The sequence below is a fragment of the Camellia sinensis genome, chromosome 7 (assembly GCF_055761805.1).
Source record: "Camellia sinensis isolate YWXY chromosome 7, ASM5576180v1, whole genome shotgun sequence".
In the NCBI taxonomy this organism is placed as follows: Eukaryota; Viridiplantae; Streptophyta; class Magnoliopsida; order Ericales; family Theaceae; genus Camellia; species Camellia sinensis.
In genome coordinates, this window is record NC_138967.1 from 199,692,270 (window position 1) to 199,713,025 (window position 20,756).

At 35.2% G+C, this 20,756-nt stretch overlaps 1 protein-coding gene across 2 annotated transcripts; it reads left to right on the forward strand.

The window, feature by feature from the left end:
• Positions 1–445: 445 nt before the first annotated feature.
• LOC114280206 (metal tolerance protein 9) lies at positions 446–12,329 on the forward strand. 2 transcript variants are annotated; one of them, XM_028222546.2, is made up of 6 exons: positions 446–987; positions 9,385–9,497; positions 10,016–10,261; positions 10,971–11,051; positions 11,350–11,580; positions 11,813–12,329. In XM_028222546.2, exons 1-6 carry the CDS (start codon positions 651–653, stop codon positions 12,155–12,157), a joined length of 1,353 nt encoding a protein of 450 aa, XP_028078347.2. In that variant the 5' UTR covers positions 446–650; the 3' UTR covers positions 12,158–12,329. The 2 variants fall into 2 exon arrangements, with proteins under 2 accessions (XP_028078347.2, XP_028078348.2); XM_028222547.2 differs by lacking the exon at positions 446–987 and adding an exon at positions 5,086–6,079.
• The last annotated feature ends 8,427 nt before the right edge of the window (positions 12,330–20,756 follow it).

Sequence of the window (20,756 nt, forward strand, 5' to 3'; positions counted from 1 at the left end):
CATTTTGTTCCCAGAAAGATTAAAAAATTTCACCAGGTGATTTTCTCTCTGTATTTACAATATTATAATCTTAATTTAAATATTAAAATTTCATTTAGAAAGGACACGTTATTTATTATTATTTTAAACTTGTTGAACAACATGAATTTAATTAGGTGAATCAGGGAACTTAAACATAAAATTAAAAATTCAAATGTCAAATGTCAAATTAAAACAAAATTGAAAGGAGTAATTGATGTTTCACCTTATTTATATAGACATTATTAAAAGAGAAACATTAGAAGTTTAATCCCATGTTTAAAAGAGAAACTTCTGAGTTGAATCCCATGTTTAAAAAATAAAACATAAAAAATAAAAAGTAATGAATTGATAAGTTGAATTTATATAATAATAATAATAATAATAATAATAATAATATTAGATACATAGATCTCGTCACGCATGCGGATGGCTCGATGCCATATCAAGTGGGGTGGGGGGGGGATGTGATTTCCTGGTTGTTTCCTTTCAAACACTCCAACTACTCCTCCAACTAACTCTCTCCCTCTCCCTCTCCCTCTCCCTCTCCCTCCTTCATTGTTCATAAAAACAATACCCAATTTCGAAAATTTGCTAAAGTTTGTAACACAAGGCACCCAAACGACTCTGAGATGAAGAAGGATGCTAGTATTATTATTTCAACAGCAAATGTGAATGTGAATGTGAATGTGAATGCTAATGAAATTGACGAGAGCAGCCGGCGGGAGCTTCTCCCACCCACCAATTTCATCGAATTCGATAGCAGTCGGAGGGAGTTCCTCCCTCCGACCGTTGACCTCCTCAATTTTGAAGGTGATGGTGACGGAGATGGCCTTGGCGAACAGGCGTCGTGGAAACTCAACGTTAAAAATTTCAGTTTGGTGCAACAACAACAACAACAACAACAACAACAACATCGGCACTCATCCTCCAATTGTTTGTACTTCCGGCGCCTCTTTCGCACTCCGAGTAAACTTTCTTCCCCCTCAAATCACCTCCCTCGCTTTCCAAAACTACTTACCCATCATCATTTATTATACTATTATTTATTTATATATCTATTATATATGCATATGCATATGCATTCATTTGTGTGATTCTCTCTCTTTCTCTCTCTCTCTCTATAACTTTTGTTAGACATGAACGTTCTTCTATCTATCTCGCGAGTATCCCTTATGTTTTATTTATTTATTATTTTATTTTATTATTTTTTTGCCGGTGGCTATTCTTGCTTGTTTAGACCTAATAATAAGTTATTTAAATATGATACTGCCTTGCCTTCTCTCCATCTCTGGTGTGTGTTGCTCTTGGCTTTTTGACTTTAATCAATCAGTGACCAATCAATAATCGACTTGCTAGTTTTGGACGTCCCAGCAACATCATCAACATGAACTTGGTCTCTGATCTTGTTTACTCTTTTTTCTACTAATTAATTTCTTAAATGATTGTTGTTGATAATTTTTTCATTGGATTTCCCTTTTTTCTTTTTTCTTTTTTCTGATGATGATGATGATGGTAGTTGAGGAGATCTGTGTGAATAGTTTGGAGTTGAAACTTTTGGTTATTGGGATATGGTGGATATCCAATTTTAGTTTAGTTTTTAGGGAAGGTGGGAGGGAGAAACCTCCAATGCAGACAGAATATGCTTGCTTAGGCTGTTCAAAAAAAAATATGCTTGCTTAGTGTTGTGTTGTGCTTGATTATATATAATACTCTCCCTCTTTTTCTTCTCCTTCTCCTTCTCCTTGTTTTTAATAAATAAGGTATAATTAAGGTATAATCCAAGTTTAGTGTACAAGTTGAGACAGATTAGAAAAAACTTTCTTGGATTCTTCCATCAAGAGCCAGCCAGGAGGGACACATTAGATATATACACTAGTGGCGGGACACAGTATATCAGTATTGTGGTGACAAATTGCTATTTAGGGTTGGTTTAGGTAGTGGGTTGACTTTTTGGTTTTTGATTTTTTTGGCTATTTTAGCCTGGGCTAAAATGCTTGGTTTGGAAAAGGTTTTTTGGCTTTTCAACTTTTTTGACTTTTTTTGTGAGAAAAGAGTGTAATGATTGTAGGTCGGATGTGATGTTTTGTTTGTTATGACTGAAATAGCTTATTTTGTCTTTTGTGCTATTTTAGCTACAAACCATCTTCCCAAACGGACCCGAGTAGAAAATTTAGAAGTTATTTGGGATGATCTAAATAAGTACATAGAGAAGTGATGTGATTTTAATAAGATAGTGATTTTTTGACTTTTTAAATTTTTTAAGAGTTGCCAAACTTAGGGTTGGTTTGGCATAAACTAAAGCCAAGTTTGGCATATGAGAAATAATCCATCTTTTTATCTTTTTATCTTTTTTCCATCACATCACATCTCTACTTTTCTGCACATCTTTTCGTAAAAAGACAAAAAGTATACTTATTTAGGTCATCCCAAACAACCCTTAAATAATACGAAAAGTCAAAAAGTCACTGTCCTATTTAAGTCACATCATCTTATTTAAATCACATCACCTCTCTAACACATCACATCAAACACAATCCAAACCCAATCCATATAAGCTAATAAGTCAAAAAATACATTTTTTTAAAACATTCCAAACCAACCCTTAGCCTTAAAAATATGAAAATTGCATCACCCATAATAGAGGGAAATAAACTCAAGGTCCCTACAACGGAAGATAAATAGTTAATATATATTTTAACTTTAGTAAGGATTGTTAGCCACCCCTCTAATCTCTCTATGCTTTGAGGATATATCTGATCATATAAGAGTGTAAAGATGGTTTTTTCAGTGTAAAGGAGGGATGAGGGGGGTATCTTTGGATGAAAAATGTGATTGATCCACCGGTTGGAAATGTTTGTACAATACAACTGACCATGTTTGGTTTTAGAAAATTAAGCTCACTTCTCAAAAATTTGAGTTTTTTGTTGCTTGTAATTTTTTTTTTTTTATTGAATTTTTTTAATATTTTATGTAATTTTTTTATTTTCTAGATACACTAATCTAAATATGCTTAAAATATATAATATTTTTGAAATTTTCTTTAAAAAATTCACCAAATATAAAAAAAAAAAAATTTAATACATTTTCATATTTTGTTTTGTTCAATGAATTTTTAAAAGATATTTGTATAAATTTTTACTTTTTAAATATATTAAGATTAAGTGAATCTAATTATTTTTTTTAAAATAATTAAATATTTTAAAAAATTATTAAAAATATAAATATACGAATTAAAAACTTAAAAAACTATTTTAAAATCTCAAAACCAAACAAGATGACTACAACTACTTTTGCAGATCTGCTATTGCTTTGCTAACTTTATTAGATTCCCCCTAAACCAATAACTTCATTTTTTTTGGCAGAAAAAGATTTTGATGACAAAACTTATTTTATTATAGCATCTCCAACAGTAGAGATATTTAGAATATTTTAGGTTTTTTTTTTTTTATTACCTATTCCCGTCATAATAGGATGGACAACATAAGATGCATTTTATTTCAAAAAACCAAGGGTTCTAGCTTGTATGATTAGTTTTTTAGCTGCTAAGTCTCTCATAATAAGAGGTGTTGGGTTCTCCCCTTATGAGTGAATATGGGGGCAAGACGTAAGTACTTGCAATTGCAAGTCCAAGATGCTAATCTAATAATTAATTATGTCAATTTAATAATTAATTACGTCGATCAATTGCAATCCCAAGATGCTAATCTAATAATTAATTATGTCGATAAAAACAAAGAGATACATTTTATTTCATCATTTTTTGGCATTTGAAAATTAAAGATCCTTAAAAACTAGATGAATCAATTTCGAAAATAGAGTGGGTTCAAAGTTAGGCAAAATACATAATATACTTTTGAGAAATTCTATGTATATCATATGCACCTTTGGTTACAATCTTTGTGTCATCGGTTATGACCTATTGTGTTGTTAGTTATGACATATTATGATGTTAATTATAATATTATTTTAGTTATGATGTAAAAGTTATTTGATTATATCTCATGTGATATTTTGTTATAACTCATGTTTTTATTTTTAAGTAAAACTCCCATAATATTAAGTTATGTTATTTGTAATAATCAAACTCATAAATAACATAACTTACATATAGTATTGCCCTATACTTTTATATAATTTTGTTAGGTAAACTACCTATTTGCGTTACAGTTGTTTTCTAGAGAATAAATATGGAGGAGTGGGATCCATAATTCTTTTTTGCAAATTGAATAGTAAAAGTATCTTTAAAATTTTTTTTTAAGGGTTTTGCAATCATTAAGTTTTTATTAAAGATTAAATAAAAATTCAACAAATTGGTTAAAAAACTCAACCGCTAAATTTTTTTTAAATAGATAGTCAAAAAATTTAAATAGATAGATATAAATTTAAATAGATAGAAAATAATTTAAACATATAGTCAAAAAAATTAACATATAAATTAAGGAGTAAAATTATAAACAAAATATCATTCAAAACAATCAAAAAGATTTCTTACCAAACTATTTCATGAAGAATAGACCCCTCATCAATAAAAAAATATCTTCTGAACCAAATGTCTTAGAATGGATTTATTACCAATTTTTTTTATAAATTATAAATTGATATTCTTAAATAAAATTGTAGGTAAAATTTTTAAATTTATAGTATTAAATTATTAATGATTCATTTACGGGAAAAAAAAAAAAAATCTCCCCAAATTATTAAGGGTCCGTTTGGGAAGGGCTAATTTGACTATTTTAGCCACAAAAGATAAAATAAGCTATTTTAGTCGTAAAAAATAAAATATCACATCCAACCCATAATCATTACACTCTTCTCTCATAAAAAAAGTCAAAAAGTCAAAAAACTCCTTTCAAACCAGACTTTTTAGTCCAAGTTAAAATAACTAAAAAAACTAAAAAGCCAACTCCCTTCTCAAACCAACCCTAATGCGATTCAGGAGAATTGGGTGAAAAGAAATTGTGCGGATGAATGTATCAAACATGACATTGCCGAGTGATACACAAGGATTTGGGATGCCTCAGCACACAGTAGGCACTGCAGTGTTGTCTTATGGATTCATTTTGGAATTCGTTCCGATAATTTAAATCGTTTATGCTTTAAAATATATAGAGTAAAATATATTTGTAAAAAAATTAAATTAATTAGATATCTTTAATCTTTTCATCTATTTATATTTGTATTTATAAAAATAAATGATATTATGATTATAATTTAAAATATTAAAATAAATATAAATATGAGTAAATAAAAATATTATCGATATTCAATTAACTTAATTTTTTATAAATATATTATCCTCAATATATTTTAAAATATAAACTATTTAAATTATCAAAATGACTTTCAAAATGGGTCTATAAGCCAGCACAGCCAGATCCCACACGGGAATACTCCAAGAGGGAGGGAAAGTAGCGAATAATAAGTACATCGACTTTGACACTAGTTGTTGTGCGTGAAGTTGAAGGCATAGTCATGCGACAGGAAGGAAGGAGCAGGAGGGAGGATCCCCCAAATTGAGTGAGGTGGGTTTCCTAGTGGGTTTCCTGGTGGGTTTCCTTTACCCTTTTTTTAAATGCTATACCGCCTCCCACTGACCGACTCCCTCTCTCTCTCTCTCTCTCTCTCTCAATGGTCCTATCTTATCTTTAAACCCAACCCCAAAGATCAAAGACAAAAAGAAAACACGCAACGCAAGACCAAAATTCCCCAATCCCCCAATCTTGAGAAAAGCTGATTGATAAAAAAGTCATATATATATAAACATCAGATCAGAGAGAGAGAGAGAAGAAACGACAATAGTAACAAATTAAGAAGAAGATTGTGATGATGGGGGAGAAGGATACTAGGAGCACCACACCCACAGGGACACGAGGGAATGGGGAAATCCAGGATAGCAGCAGCAGGAGAGAGCTCCTCGACATGGACATGGACATGGACGGAGAGCAGTCGTCGTCATCATGGAGACTGGACGTCAAACAGTTCACTGTCCCTCAACAACGTCCTCCCTCCGATCATCATCTTCTTCATCATCGTTTCCGCCGCCTCCTTCGCTATCCAAGTAAAACTCCCACCCACCCACTCACATCTCTCTCTCTCTTTTCTACTTTTCTTTTTCATTTTTGTCTGCTTGTGTTGACGCCATTCATTTTTTTATTTTATTTTTCTGTGCTGTTTTTTACATCATTGGATTCTTTCTTTGTTTGTTTATTTTTTTTTTCTAAGTCCTGCTATTATTAGTACTTATCAAAAATTTTTTGACCCCTAGAGTGATTTTTTTCTAAAATTTCCTAAAGTGCTACAGTGTATGATGTGACTTGCTAATAAATCTCAACCACACAATATATCTAGAGGATCCTCGGTGTATCTTTGGACTCTAATCCTAAATCTTAAATTTTAATAATATTTTTTTGGACACCCCACTTATTACCAAATCTACCCATATTCAAATAAAATACGCACCCACCTGAATCCATTCTAACATATGCACGCAATTCACACCCCCAACCACACCCACTCTCTACCTCCCTCTCTTCTCTCTCTCCTCATCAATGATGTCTCTTCTCTCTCTTTTCTCTCACTCTCTCAAACCCCCTTTTGTTTAGATGAGAAAGTGAAGATTTTTCTCTCTCTTCTCTCTCTTTGCTCACTCTCTCTCTCTTTCAAAACCCCTTCAAAATCCAAACTTTTTCTCTTTCTTTTCTCTCCAACATTAACCACATCTAAAAAGTGGTTCCTGAAAACACAATGCATTTACTTGTGGGGTTGGTGTTCTTCGTCGATTAGGATTTCAACGACGTGGGTCTCTTTGGAATTTGACATTGATTGAGAAATTCAGATGAGAAAGTGAAGATTGATGCGAATTGTAGAAATAGAAAACAATGTATATATATGAAAAACTAATCTCCATAATATTTTCAGAATAGAAAACTAATCTCTATATTTTCACAATGAAATGCACACCCACCCAATTTGTTCACCACTGTGTAGCCGAAAAAATGTATTTTGTTCAGAACTGTTTTGTCGAACAATAATGATCCTGTCAGCACTGTATGTCCGAACAAAATTTGTTCATCACTGTGTAACTTGAATCCATTCTAATTCACAACTTAAAATAACATGAATTAAATCCATTCAAAATACATAACTTAAATCCATTCCAATTCACTCTTTTCTATTCTAAGTTAGTTTAACAAAGAAAATTGCATAACTGACTATCTGCATTAATGTTCGGAACCTATGTATTGAACGAAAGGATTATGTTCAGTACTGTATTACCGAACAAAATTGTAACAGTCAGCAAACCAGTACCGAACAGCTCGAACGAAACAAGAACGACCGAAAACGATCAAGAATGTTAATACAAGACAGATAAACGACCGAGAATGTTGTCCTCGTCCTCCATTACTCTACACAGTGAAATAAGTGATGAAGTATACGTTATACTTGAAGCAAAACTTTCAAGATTTAAGATGATTATGAAAAATAATAGATTTAGGGTTTATGTTAGTTGGTTATGAAAAGTAATAGGTTTAGGGTATACAAACATGGAATACGTATAGTTGGAGTTAGAGTTGGGGGTGGGGGTGGGGGTGAGTGTCCAATATTATAGAGTATTAGTTATTATTGATAGGTGGGTGTTCTATTTCATAATGTCTTTTAATGTAATTTTACTTTAGGGTATAATTGTAATAAAAAAAAATTATAAAATTGGGGGTCTAAAGAATTTTGACAAGTGCTAATAGCAGCACTCTTTTTCCCCGTTTGTTTTCGTTTAGGGAAAATTACAAATAGCCCGAGGTTTGGTGAAAATACAGGTTTTCTTGAGGTTTGAGAAATTACATCCCACCCCTGAGGTTTATATTTTTATAACAAATTGCTCCCAGAGGTTTTTATTTTCATACAGATTCTCCTAATTTTCCCTAATTTGTTATGAAAATTTGACCCGGTGCAATTTGTAATTTTTTAAACCTCAGGAGAAATCTGTATTTTTATCAAACCTCGATAGGTGTTTGTAATTTGCCCTTTCGTTTATCATGCATAATAATAATAATATTAAACCTCTCACGGCCCGCCAATTTTTTAAAAGAGCTGTACGAGGATCCAAATAAATTATTAAATTTTCTACCAAACCTCAAGTGTAAGAAATTTGGTAGAAAATTTGATAATTTATTTGGGTGTATAGTATACACACTACACTGTTCTCTATAATATTGGTTTTGTTTTGTGTTGTGTTGGGTTGGGTGGCTGCTGCTACTACTAGGTTAGGTTGATGGTTTTAGTTGTGTGTGGACTGCTGAAATATCAAATTCAGAGTGTGGTCGTCTTGTTCCCTATTAATTACAATTCTGTAGTAGAATGAATTGCTTATAGCTTCATTCATCTACATCTACTAGTGTAGTGCCTTCACCTTTTGGAATTTTTATAATCTTCCAGGAAATAAATATTTTGTAAATCCCTCAATTCTACTCGTTTCGTTCATTTCACCATTTTATCTTTCTTTTGATTCTTGGTTGATGGAAAGCAAAAGCCGTAATTTCCAGCGACAATATTATATGGCAAGGTAGCATTTCAATTCAGTGGATAATGTGCAAAAGTCATGCAATTTGGTTCCTCACTATTTAGCCCCTTACTACTATGAAAACTAATTAATGTCGCCTTTTGTATTATGTAGCTAATGCCTTTCTTGTTTAGAGATCTCTTTCTTGGGTTCGTCAATCAAGAGAGACGGGCCGGCCTGGCCACTTTTTAGATTAGCAATTTAAGACCCTCCCTCCCTCCCTCCCTCCCTCAAGCAATGACTGAAGAAAACTATGCTTTTTTTGTGTGTGTGAAGTTCCCCCCATCCCATGGAGTTGGTTGATTAACTCTTTATTACTCATTTCATCATGTTTTATAGTTATGTTTTTCCAAGAGATTCTCTATTCATGATGCTCCCCTGTTATTGAATGTCTCAACTGTCAGTCAGACTGCTCGATAAATACTATTCTTTTGAAGAGTAAAATATATGTTTGGTAACCCACGTCCTATGAACTCTATTAAACACCTTCTTCATTTGTATCTTGGCAAGGTTAAAGAAAATAAGGAGGGGTGGAAAAATATTTATTTATAGCAAACACATTTCAACATTTTCTTATGCTTTCCTTCATTGAAGCACTGCCATTTTTGGATTTTGTGACAATAATATGTATTCATTGTATAGATTTATTTTCATTTAACTGTCGTCACCATACAACAACTAAAAGAAACAATGTGCATGAGTGGTTCATCAGGTCCAAACTCGTTAATTAAACTGCACCTCCTTGAATTTTATACTTCATAATTTTTGACTTCATGTGAAATTATTTGCTTTATGCCTTCTTTCAGGGAAACAAGGCAAGATTGCAGAATACTACAAAAAACAAGAAATACTCCTTGAAGGTTTCACTGAGATGGAAACTATGAATGAATCAGGTTGTTTGGCTGGAAATCCAACAGAGGTTGGTTGCTTGTGCTTCTGTTGTCATTTATATTATTTAGTATAAGATTTATATAATGGCATTTTTCTTTTCTTTTCATTCTTTCTTCCTTGTTCTTTTTTGATTCTGATAAATTATTGATATGTGAAAGTTAGATGTGATGGAGGTAAAGTTCAAATAGGATAAGATAGAACTGCCTAAGTTTACGGTGTTTTAATATGGGGCATTCTCTGTGGCTTCAGCTCCAAGCTGAGTTAGATCTTTCTGATTTATCATTAAACTTGAAAGGAGGAAAAAAAATCCCTACAGGTTTTACATGACCTCCTGTGAAACAGGCGGAGAAGAATTTTGTGAGTTTGGTTCTCTAGGAAAAGCAAACAATAATGCAATATAGCTACTATTCTTGTCGGTCAATATTACTCTTGAGCCCAGTGATTCAAGATTCAAGCACTCTTTAGTTTGCATAACATGAATTTAACCAATACAAGATAATCCTCAACTGTCACTTCAATTGTTAAATGTATTAGCTTCTTGTTCAGGATGAAATGAAGCAGCTTGCAAAGAGTGAGCGAACAGCTATATACGTGTCAAACGTAGCTAATTTGGTGCTTTTCGTGGCAAAAGTGTATGCTTCCTATGAGAGCAGATCATTGGCAGTTATTGCGTCAACCTTGGATTCTCTCTTAGACCTTTTATCTGGGTTTATTCTGTGGTTCACTTCCCATGCCATGAAAAAGCCAAACCTGTATCACTATCCAATTGGAAAGAAGCGGATGCAACCAGTGGTAAGTGCTCAAATTTGCCAAGTTATTCAATACAAGGTCTGGTTCATGATATTGGGAAACAACTCCAAGTAATAACTATATGACTTCTTAATCTCAACCATCACTGGGATGTTTTCCTTCTGGCTTTGTTTCTACTTTCACAATCTATTTCACCTTGTTTGGTTAAGTTTTTGAAAATTGATTTTGAGTTTTTGCTTTTTGTATTTGTTTGTCTTTCATAAACGTCTTTCATATTTTAGTCAATTTTTTTTAACTCTAAAAAGTATATTTTGAAGAAATCTGAAAGAAGTTCACTAAACACAAAAAAAAAATCAGAAATGTGGCAAGATTTAATGTTGACAACTAAAGATGGCAATAGGAAACTGTTTCTTCCAGCTTATGTTATATTGCTTTAACTTCCTGTTAAAACCTGCAGTGCACGACGAATGCAAATCACAGTATCAAAGGAATATATAAACAGAATACTATGTGACCGAAACAAATATAAATTAGCCATAAAACTGTTATGTGCCCTAGATCTCTATTATACCTTTATACCCATGCCAATGACAGATTTATCTTCACATTTAAGCTGAGATTGACCTTTTTGGGTGAATAGCTAAGATTGACCAAGCATAGTAAACCAATCACACCTAATTTTTTTTTTATTATAAGATTAGCCTTTTTTTCCCATCCAAAGAATCTATAATAGTCATGCTTCATTTTGCAGGGTATTATTGTTTTTGCATCAGTAATGGCTACTCTTGGATTACAAATATTGATTGAATCTGGTCGGCAACTCGTCGCAAAGGTAAGTGAGTTTTGTCTCAAATTGATCTCATGCCATCTGAATTCTTATCCATCTTGAAAACAAGTCGACCAAGATATGAATATAGGCAAAACTAGTTGAACTTGAAAGAACCTGATTTACTTTGTCAGTAGTAACTGCTTTTGCCAATTGATGTATCTGCTCGTCCACTGAAGTATGTCATTCATATGAGCAATTTCTAGTGGATGTAGCACCGCAAATAGAAGTTAAATTTGTACCAAATGCTTGGGAGGTTTATCACTTAGGTTATCTCTTTTTTTTTTTTGGTATTTTGTTACAGACTGCTCCTGAAAGGAACCTTTCGAAGGAAAAATGGATGATTGGGATTATGGTTTCTGTCACTTTCGTGAAGTTTGCGCTTATGGTCTATTGCCGAAGATTCAAAAATGAAATTGTTAGAGCCTATGCTCAAGATCATTTATTTGACGTCATCACTAACTCAGTCGGATTAGTTACAGCTGTCCTTGCAGTCCGATACTACTGGTGGATTGATCCTACTGGCGCTATAATTGTGAGTTTATTTTATAACTCATATCAAGTTTTTGATTATCAACTTAGTGACTTGGGTTCATCAATGCACAAGCCTTTTCTTTTTTGTTTTTATTCTTGTTTCCATTCACCTTTTCACCTTACTGTCATCAATCTGCAGTAACCATATCCCATATTACTGTGATTATCATTTTATTATTGCAATGATTCTTTGTGGAGTTAAACCATAGTTCTTTCATTAATTGTTTATGCAGATAGCACTATATACGATCACCACGTGGACAAGGACAGTTCTTGAAAATGTTGGGTCACTAATTGGAAGAACAGCCCCACCAGATTTCCTTGCAAAACTGACGTATCTGATATGGAACCACCATGAGGAGATCAAGCACATCGACACAGTCAGAGCATACACTTTTGGTTCTCATTACTTTGTGGAGGTTGACATAGTGTTGCCGGAGGACATGCTTTTAAGCCAAGCGCACAATATTGGCGAAAAACTACAAGAAAAGCTTGAGCAACTCCCTGAAGTTGAGCGAGCTTTTGTGCATATAGATTTTGAGTTTACTCATGCACCAGAGCATAAGAGCAAGGTGTGATGACATTGATGAGTGATGGTATGGATAAATGCTAAGCCGTTGTAGCTCAGACCCCTGAATAACAACATATAGATGATGATGTTTACAATTTTTTTTTATTTTTTTTTTGAACTCTTTGGCTTGGAGAATGATATTTATCACTTTGATGAATTTCATGGTTCTTTTTTAACCATTCTCTCTACTGATCATTCACTCTTGTGCTGGTTGGTTTTTTACCTTTCTAACTTTATTTGGGGGGTTAAAAGAATAATATCTGATAAATATAAACTTCGCGTGTTATAAATTATAATAAAGTTGATTTAGGCTCTGTTTGGTAAGATCTAAACGGGATTTTTTTGGCTATCTTAGTCACAAAAGACAAAATATGTTATTTTAGGCACAAAAAACAAAATATCACATCCAACTCATAATCATTACATTCTTCTCTCACAAAAAAAGTCAAAAAAGTCAAAAAGTCCTTCCCAAATCAAATTTTTTAGCCCAGGCTAAAATAGCCAAAAAAATCAGAAAGTCAAAAAGTCAACCCACTTCCCAAACGGAGGCTTAGAGTCTTGCTGAATTTTCCTTTTCTTGTTCCAATAGTAATTTGAAGTGTCTACAAATATATCAGTGCGTTTGGTTTGAATTTTTTAAATTAAACTTTTTGAAAATTGAGATTTTTTTTTCATATTTTTTTGTTTTCAGTGAATATTTTTTAAATTTTAAGTATTTTTTTTTTAGATGCATCTTACTTAGATGTGTCTAAAAAATAAAATATTTGTAAAAAAATATGTTAAAAAATTAATAAATACACAAAAATATTAAAATGATACTGAATTTTCGTAATTTTTTATATTTTAGGTATTTAGTGAATTTTAAAAAAAAATTATAAAAATTATACTTTTTAAGTATATTTATATTAAGCGTGTCTAAAAATTAAAAAAATTATTTTAAATATTAAAAAAATTCAATAAAAAAATATGGAAAATAAAAAATAAAAAAAAAAAGTAGAAATGAGTGGAGGGGTGAACGGTGTTTAGGGAAGGAGACATCGGGTCATGACCTAGTTCAAATGGTGCATTTTACTGTGGGGGAAAAAGAGTGGGGGTATTAATTAATGTCACTACTAATGATGTGGCATCCACTACCATAATGTTGTTGCATCTGTTTTTTTTTTTAAAAAAAAAAAATTGAATACCACATCATTAATATTGTTTTAAAGTGCCACTTTTAATAGTCTCTATTATTATCAATGCGGAGGCACCAACCAACATTACTCGACACGATAAAGTGAATACTTGATAAAAAGAAAGTACAAAAAAAAAAAAAAAAAAAAAAGCAAAACAAAACAAAGCATTGATGAAATATATATCCAAGCATAATGTTCAACAAAAGTACGTCTCAAGCGCTAGACCTCTATTCTTGATCTCAATAATAAGATTTTCATTAGAATTATTATACTTATTGCTAGAACATTTTGTTTTTAATCTTGTTTATTCATTTATTTATTTTTCGTTTTTATAATTCTTATTGTTGGGACAAGATATTGTTCAATTTGTGAGAGTGATGAATTGGGAATTTAAAAATAATTTGTGTGCTGAGAGTTATTAGTAAAATATTGATATTGCTTTTATAGGGGGAGGAATCAATTTGAGTTTTTTTTTTTAATAAAACAACTGAAAATTAAAGAAATTCATGTGTAGACGCGCCCGCGTGGGCCTCGTGCTACTGTTCGGACTCGATTTGTGTCACGGTTCTTAATCTGAACCAAAGAGTCCAAATCTGGCAAATCGTTTGAGAAAACAGATTTTTTGAAAAAGTAGTGCCAAACATGGACTGCTTTGCCAGATACAGAGTCGCCACCTAAATGTTTTTAAAATGGGGAAATTTAGGAAACCCTGACTCGGTGCCGAAGGCCACATGTCCGTCATCACCGGAGTTGTCTCGGCTCGGGAGCTTGGGTACGATCGGGGAAGGTCAGCTATGAGCACCCCCTTTTGCCCGGTCCGAAGACCGGCCTCTACTAACCGTGATATCCAATTTTGAAAACGTTTATGTATTCTTATTCCAATTATTAGCCTAAGATTACTATGTTATGCGCGCAGCAAACAAGTATAGACCAAATTGCCCAAATTGGAACAAAACATTCTATGTTCATTTTGAAAATGGTTTGCTACTCGTAAGTAGGTTAAAATGCAGGTTTTGCCACCCTCAAGTGGGCTTTTTTAGAAAAGACGGTTTTGCCACTATCCAGTGGGCTTAAAAATCGCAGTTTTAACGCATTATCCCAATTTAAGCAATTTGACCTCCACCCACAGGCATTCAAGCAGTTTATCTCATGTAAGCACTTAGCCGCATGGCAAGCATACTGTTATGGCAACACTCACACGCATGCTGGATGCTAAAGCAAAAATACTTACATCGTACTCCGTGCCAAAACAGTAAACTAGTTAGCAAACATGCATGTCCTAGTTCATGTTAAAAGTGGCTAATGCATCACATGCAAAATGCGATCTAGGCATGCTCGGCTAGCCCTAAACATGGCATATGAAATGCGATCAACTATCACATAGTCAATTTTTGAATTGAAGTACGAATGCAGTTAGCGTGATGTACCGAGCCTAATGCATGCAGTACAAATGTATGGATGCACGCATGCATAGCATAAGGTATGTTAATCTCAAAAATGCCCTAATCTACCATTATAAGCAGATAAATAAAAGGGAAGAAAGAAATGGGGATTGGAAGACATACACACACTCACCCACACTTATTACATGTTTACCCTCACTAAGAGGGTTCGAATTAATATTACAGTCCCAAAATAATGAACAAATAAAATTATTACAAAAATTCTCTAATTAATTAAAATTAAAAAAAAAAGGGAAGCAAAAGGAAAGAAGAGGGTAGCCACAGCCTTTGCCTCGGGGTGCGCGGATGATGCATGCTCGAGTCCGTCCTGCCCGGAAAACCCGTACTATACTCTTGTCGCCTCTGTTTGTACTGCCTTGTCCTTCTGAAAATTGCCAAAGTACTGGCACAAGCTCCTTGCATCCTGCAGAGCACCACCGGCCAGACAGAATTGCCACCGGCACTTCAAAATTCTCTTCGGCACTTTATCGGATTCATCGGCATTCCAAATAGTGCCGGTCGGCACTAAATTCTGCCGGTCGGCAGAAACTTCCTGCAGAAGACAATCTGACAGCAAACAGAGAACAGACAGTGCATAGCATGGAGTTTTTGGACACATGTAAGCATGGTCCTACTTCTTATCATATTTTGAACTCAAAGAAGCATGACTTTCGATCCTTGAACCATCAATGGTACATGGTGAATCAAAGGATCGAATTCGCCATTTGATATGAAAATGTATGCAACAAATAACATGAAAACCGGGGCCTTATCAAGGTGGAGTCAAAGGTCCCGATGACCGGGAATCGAGGCACATTGCATCACTTGAAGTATGAATGGTCCTTGATTCCCACACTTGGTTTGACACCCCAAACCAAGTAAATGTAATGCATGTAATGCTCACAAGCCTCAAATGTATCATGCCACCAAGATGTAAAGCATAACAAGCATTATGCACCCAACATGACAAATGTATAATACCAAGCATACAAGATACAAACATGATGCAAACATGGACCAAATTTGACCATGGGATTGATGTGCTACAAAGCTTGATGGAACAACAATGCAACAAACATGGAGCAAGCATGCAAGAGGGCTTAAAGTGGCAAAGGGGCAGGCCCTCACCCTTCTCAAAACAGTGGCCAAAAGTGCTCAAAGTGATAGACAATCAACTCATGTTAACAAGCAAACTTATGGTTCCAAAGTTAAGGCACAAAAGGAGACATTTCACCCTCATTAATATGGCCACTCATGGCACGATTAAAGCAAAGCAAAAAACAGAATTTGTGCATGCAAAGTAGGACCCCAAAACTCCTAATATGGCAGCTAAAATATCTCCCATGAAGCATATGCACTAAAGGCTCATTCTTAGGCATAAGAGGACACATCCTCAAGGCATGAAAGAGGCTATGCATGCACACATACAAGTATGATTCTTGGACAAAAAAAAGGTCCTTAGATGATATTAAATCATGAGGGTGATCACAAACATACATGCTAAAGGCCATCATGCTCAAAACTTTTAAGCCAAAATACAAAGCAACCTTAACACACATGTCAAGCATAACTAAATGGATAACCAACAAGCCTTAAGCATGGAAAAACAACACTAGAAACTTCATGGAACTAAGCCAACTTACACAAGGATCATGGCCTAACCATGAGATGTATTTCCAAGCAAGATGGAGTGATACAAAGCAAGTATTACAAGCATATAAAGAGGCCCAAATCCGACCAAAAACAGAGGTTATATATGACCTAAGATGCCTAAAAAAATGCTGAAATGAAGCCAAGAGACATCAAGCACACATGCTACCCTTTTGAGCCCAAAAAGCAAGGAAACAAACCATGAAGGGAGAGGGGTGTCCCTCCCCTATGCAAGACTTCAAACCATCCTTTTTTAACACTAGAATACACTGATTTTCAGTGGTCAAGAGACCAAAATGCTGAAGTGAACAAAACCTTATCAAAAAGGCACCAAAATGGACCAAACAAGGCCTATGAGGGTGAGTTTGCACTCAAACCACAAAATGATCTTAATGAAAGTGCTAGAGCAGGAAAATTTGAGCCTTTTTTATGTTATACACAAGAGCTAAAACAGTAAACAAAATAGGTAGAGAACCAATGCAAGTTTGGGGAATAAAAGGGAAGATGCTCACCCTTAAAGAACCCTTGAAGAACAAATGGTCTAGCCTCCTTCTTTTGATCAAAACCAGTCCAAAACTCAAGAAACAACTCCTCCAAGTCCCCCAATCTCGGAGTAAGGTGTAATGGTGTGTGTAATGGTGCAAAAGTAAGGTAAAACACACCTTTTGGGTCAAGAAACACACACAAGAAGGGAGAGGGAGAGAGGTATAGAGATAATATGTATCTATATCTCTAAAGGCTAGTTTTTGCTTCTGTTTTTCTCACCTAGAACCAAGAGGAAAGCCTCTCTCTTATAGGACTCCCTCTTGCAAAGCTTATTCAACAAGCTTGGCTAGAGGGAAATCCCTCCATACACGTGTATGGAGGGGAAAGGAGTTGGTGCCAGCTATCACAGCTGGCACAAAATATCTCCATAAAGTGGAGGAACAGTGGTCGGCTGCCCAAAAATGTTATTCCGGCAAAAAACAGTGCCGACCGGCAACACATTATGCCGACCGGCAATAAAGTGTGCCGACCGGCAAACTAAAGTGCCGATGGAAGAAATAGACCAGCCGGTGGCCTCCAGCCACTGCCGGTGGTGTATGGGGATGTCTCACAAGGCATTCCATGCCCCTCTAAGGCAAAACAAAAGTGTTTGGTGCAAAACCAGACACTAAACAGTCGAGTTCGGGGATCCTGAGGCAAGGCGCGCGAGCCGAGACCTCCGGGAACTCCAAACGAACACAAACATGGAAGATCACCGTGTGTTCAAACAGTGACGTCCAAGTCTTGAGGACGGTCAAAAATGGGGTGTCTACATCATGAAAAATACAAAAATCATTAACACAGCAAAGAGATATTGATAACTCACAAGGGTAGTCTAGTTGATTGAGGACAAGGGGTCAGGGACTTAGAAGTATACTTTACTTTAGGTCTCAGGTTCAAATCTCACCCCCAGCTGGCTATTAACGGGCCATTGCGTCTTTGCCTAGTCGATCGGTTCAAGGCTTCGAGATTAGTCAAGATGCGTCACTCCGAAAAGGTACTGGCCCGAATACTCAGTTATCAAAAATAAATATATAACTAAATAAAAAAAACAAAGAGATATTGATTATTATTAGAATTAGAATTAGGATAGGGTAAGGTCATTGTGGTAATTTCTTAAGTACAAAAGTGAATTAGGATTGAGTGATTTTACTTACACCATCAATCCAACCCTTTAGGGAGCTTCTATTTACACGCACCATTTCTATTCTTTGCACATCCTTCTCACTACACACACCTAAAAAATTAATCCCAAATTATTTTGCTCATTGCAGGCACCTTTTATTCCACATCTACCCTCATACACACACACACACACACACCCAAACCCAGCTCTACAAACGGTGGAAAAACACACCCATTCCACTATCAGCCCCGTCTCTCACATATGTCCATTTCTCACAGTTTACCTTTCGTCCCCAAAAGCTGCATCCATTCATTAAAGACATCTCATTGAACCGTTGAAGGAATTCTTCACATTTGGAGAACTTAGGTTAGTTTACTTATTTCAATCACTATTCCTATTTCATTTGTAATGTAGGGTTTGTTTTCAACATTTTCGAAACGAACGAATGCATAACCCACTGAAATGAGCAATTTGTTCCTCATTCGGAGTTGGTTTTCTAAAATAAACAACTTGTTCGAAAGTAGAATTCCAAAAATTATCATTTATTTCAACAGTAAAATTTCGAAATTTTTTCATTCTTTCAACATTCAACTTCCGAAATGAATTTGGTTTTTCGATTTTCAACTTCTGAACAGAATAGATATTTTCGGTTTTCAACTTCCGAACGGTTTTGTTTTTTTTTTTTTTTTTGCCCCCCTCTTATACTCATTAAATATATTAATTTTTGCAAGTAATATGAATTCTAAATGTCAACAACGTGTTCCACCTACTGCTTCAAATAGACGACATCATGAATTGGATGTTGACCATGAATGGGGACGAGGGTGTGGGCGAGGACGAGATCAAGGTCGTGATTCAGTTTCGGTAGAATATGATATCCCTAGTGCCAGTCAAAGTCGGAGCCGAAGCCAAAGACGAGTTGAAGGTGATGATACGCCTGACATTGCCGTGGAGGATGCCCTTTTACCTGATTCTCCTACTGTCCAGGAAGAGAACCTTACTCATGCTTTTCCAGGTGGACCGACTGATCCATCAATACTACGGAGTTTCAATAGTCATGTCGCCGCAGCTGTTTGGCACGGGAAGGTAAACATTCCTGAGTAAAGGTGAAATTCATTTGTATATGATTTTTGTGTGTGTTATATGGTAGTTTCTAATGAGATATTCATTTATTTTATAGGAATGAGGGCCTCTAAAGTGTCATAATCACTCTTCGAAGATCCTTGCATCGGTGGTCAGTAGACAACAACACCAGATTCAAAGTCATTATTGAGCGGTCTGGGTTGTTACAGTTAGCTTGTTACACTTATCGGTTCATCAACAGGCTTCTAGTCTCCAGTTTTGTTGAGAGATGGCAACCTGAGACAAACACATTTCATATGACAGTTGGTGAGATGACCTTGACCTCGACCTTGGATGATGTTGGCACTATTCTTAGCCTTCCCATTGTAGGCAGATCAGTCAGCGTACCAGAAGTGATGAATCTTCATGGAGTTACACTACTGGTTTTTGGCTTGGGGATTACTGAACGTGTAACACATGATAAGGTTTCTACTGCTGGTGGGAATTCAGTTAGGCTTGAGTGGTTGCGAAGTCAGTTTGCTGGTGTCACAGATTCAGACCCAGATGAGGCTATACAGTGCGCTATTAGAGCTTATTTGTCATTTATGTTGGGATGTACGCTCTTCAGTGACAAGAGTGGCGGCAGGGTTCTTGTTGTTTACCTTGGCTTATTGATGGATTTGGGATCCATTCATACTTACACCTAGGGTGCTGCTGCATTAGTGTTTTTATACAGACAGTTAGGGTATGCTAACTGGTCCGGTGTTAAGTAGATGGGTGGTTATATGACTATTCTGGAGGCGTGGATTTATGAGCATTTCCGAGCATTCCGACCTTACCAGAACATAGGCTACAATGAAAACATGCCACACATGTACCATTGGATATCTAGAAGAGAGGCAGGTTCCTCCATTGATCATTTGAAATCTTTTCGAGCGGAGCTTGACAGTTTGGTAGCGACTGATGTAAGTTTACTCGTCCTGAGATAATTTTAACACTTTCTATTTATCTTACCCTTTATATACTTTAATTCAAAAACACTTTACGTTTACAGGTTATTTGGGATCCATACCACAATTGCACAGACCGACATCCACGTAACCCGGTTACGTTCTACTATGGATGCTTGAAGTGGTTAGAGGTAGTCGAACCCTATCATCTAGATAGAGTTCTAAGGCAGTTTGGCAGGGTTCAAACCATCCCAGATGCACTGCTGTCTCCCACTCGTGGTGCTCGAGGCAACATATCTACACAATACATAATCATGTATAGATACTTGGATAGGATCTAGGAGGCTTGGGATAACCACGTGTTATCTGAGTAACAGAGGAGCACACCAGTTCATCAGCCTTGGGAATACGTACCGGGTTACATGGATTGGTATAAGAATATCACGGATCTATATGTTAAGCACACTGATGAACCATGTGTGCATGAACATCAGGATTTCAGCCAACATGCCGATGTAATATATTATCCTCTTTTATGTATTTGTAACTTACTTTTGCTTTTCTGATATATTCCGTAAAATGTGATATTCATTTCAAATGCAGCGTATTGCACATGCACTGAGAATTGCACATCTTATCATTCAGGATGGTTATGAGGACAGGATTTGACATCTTC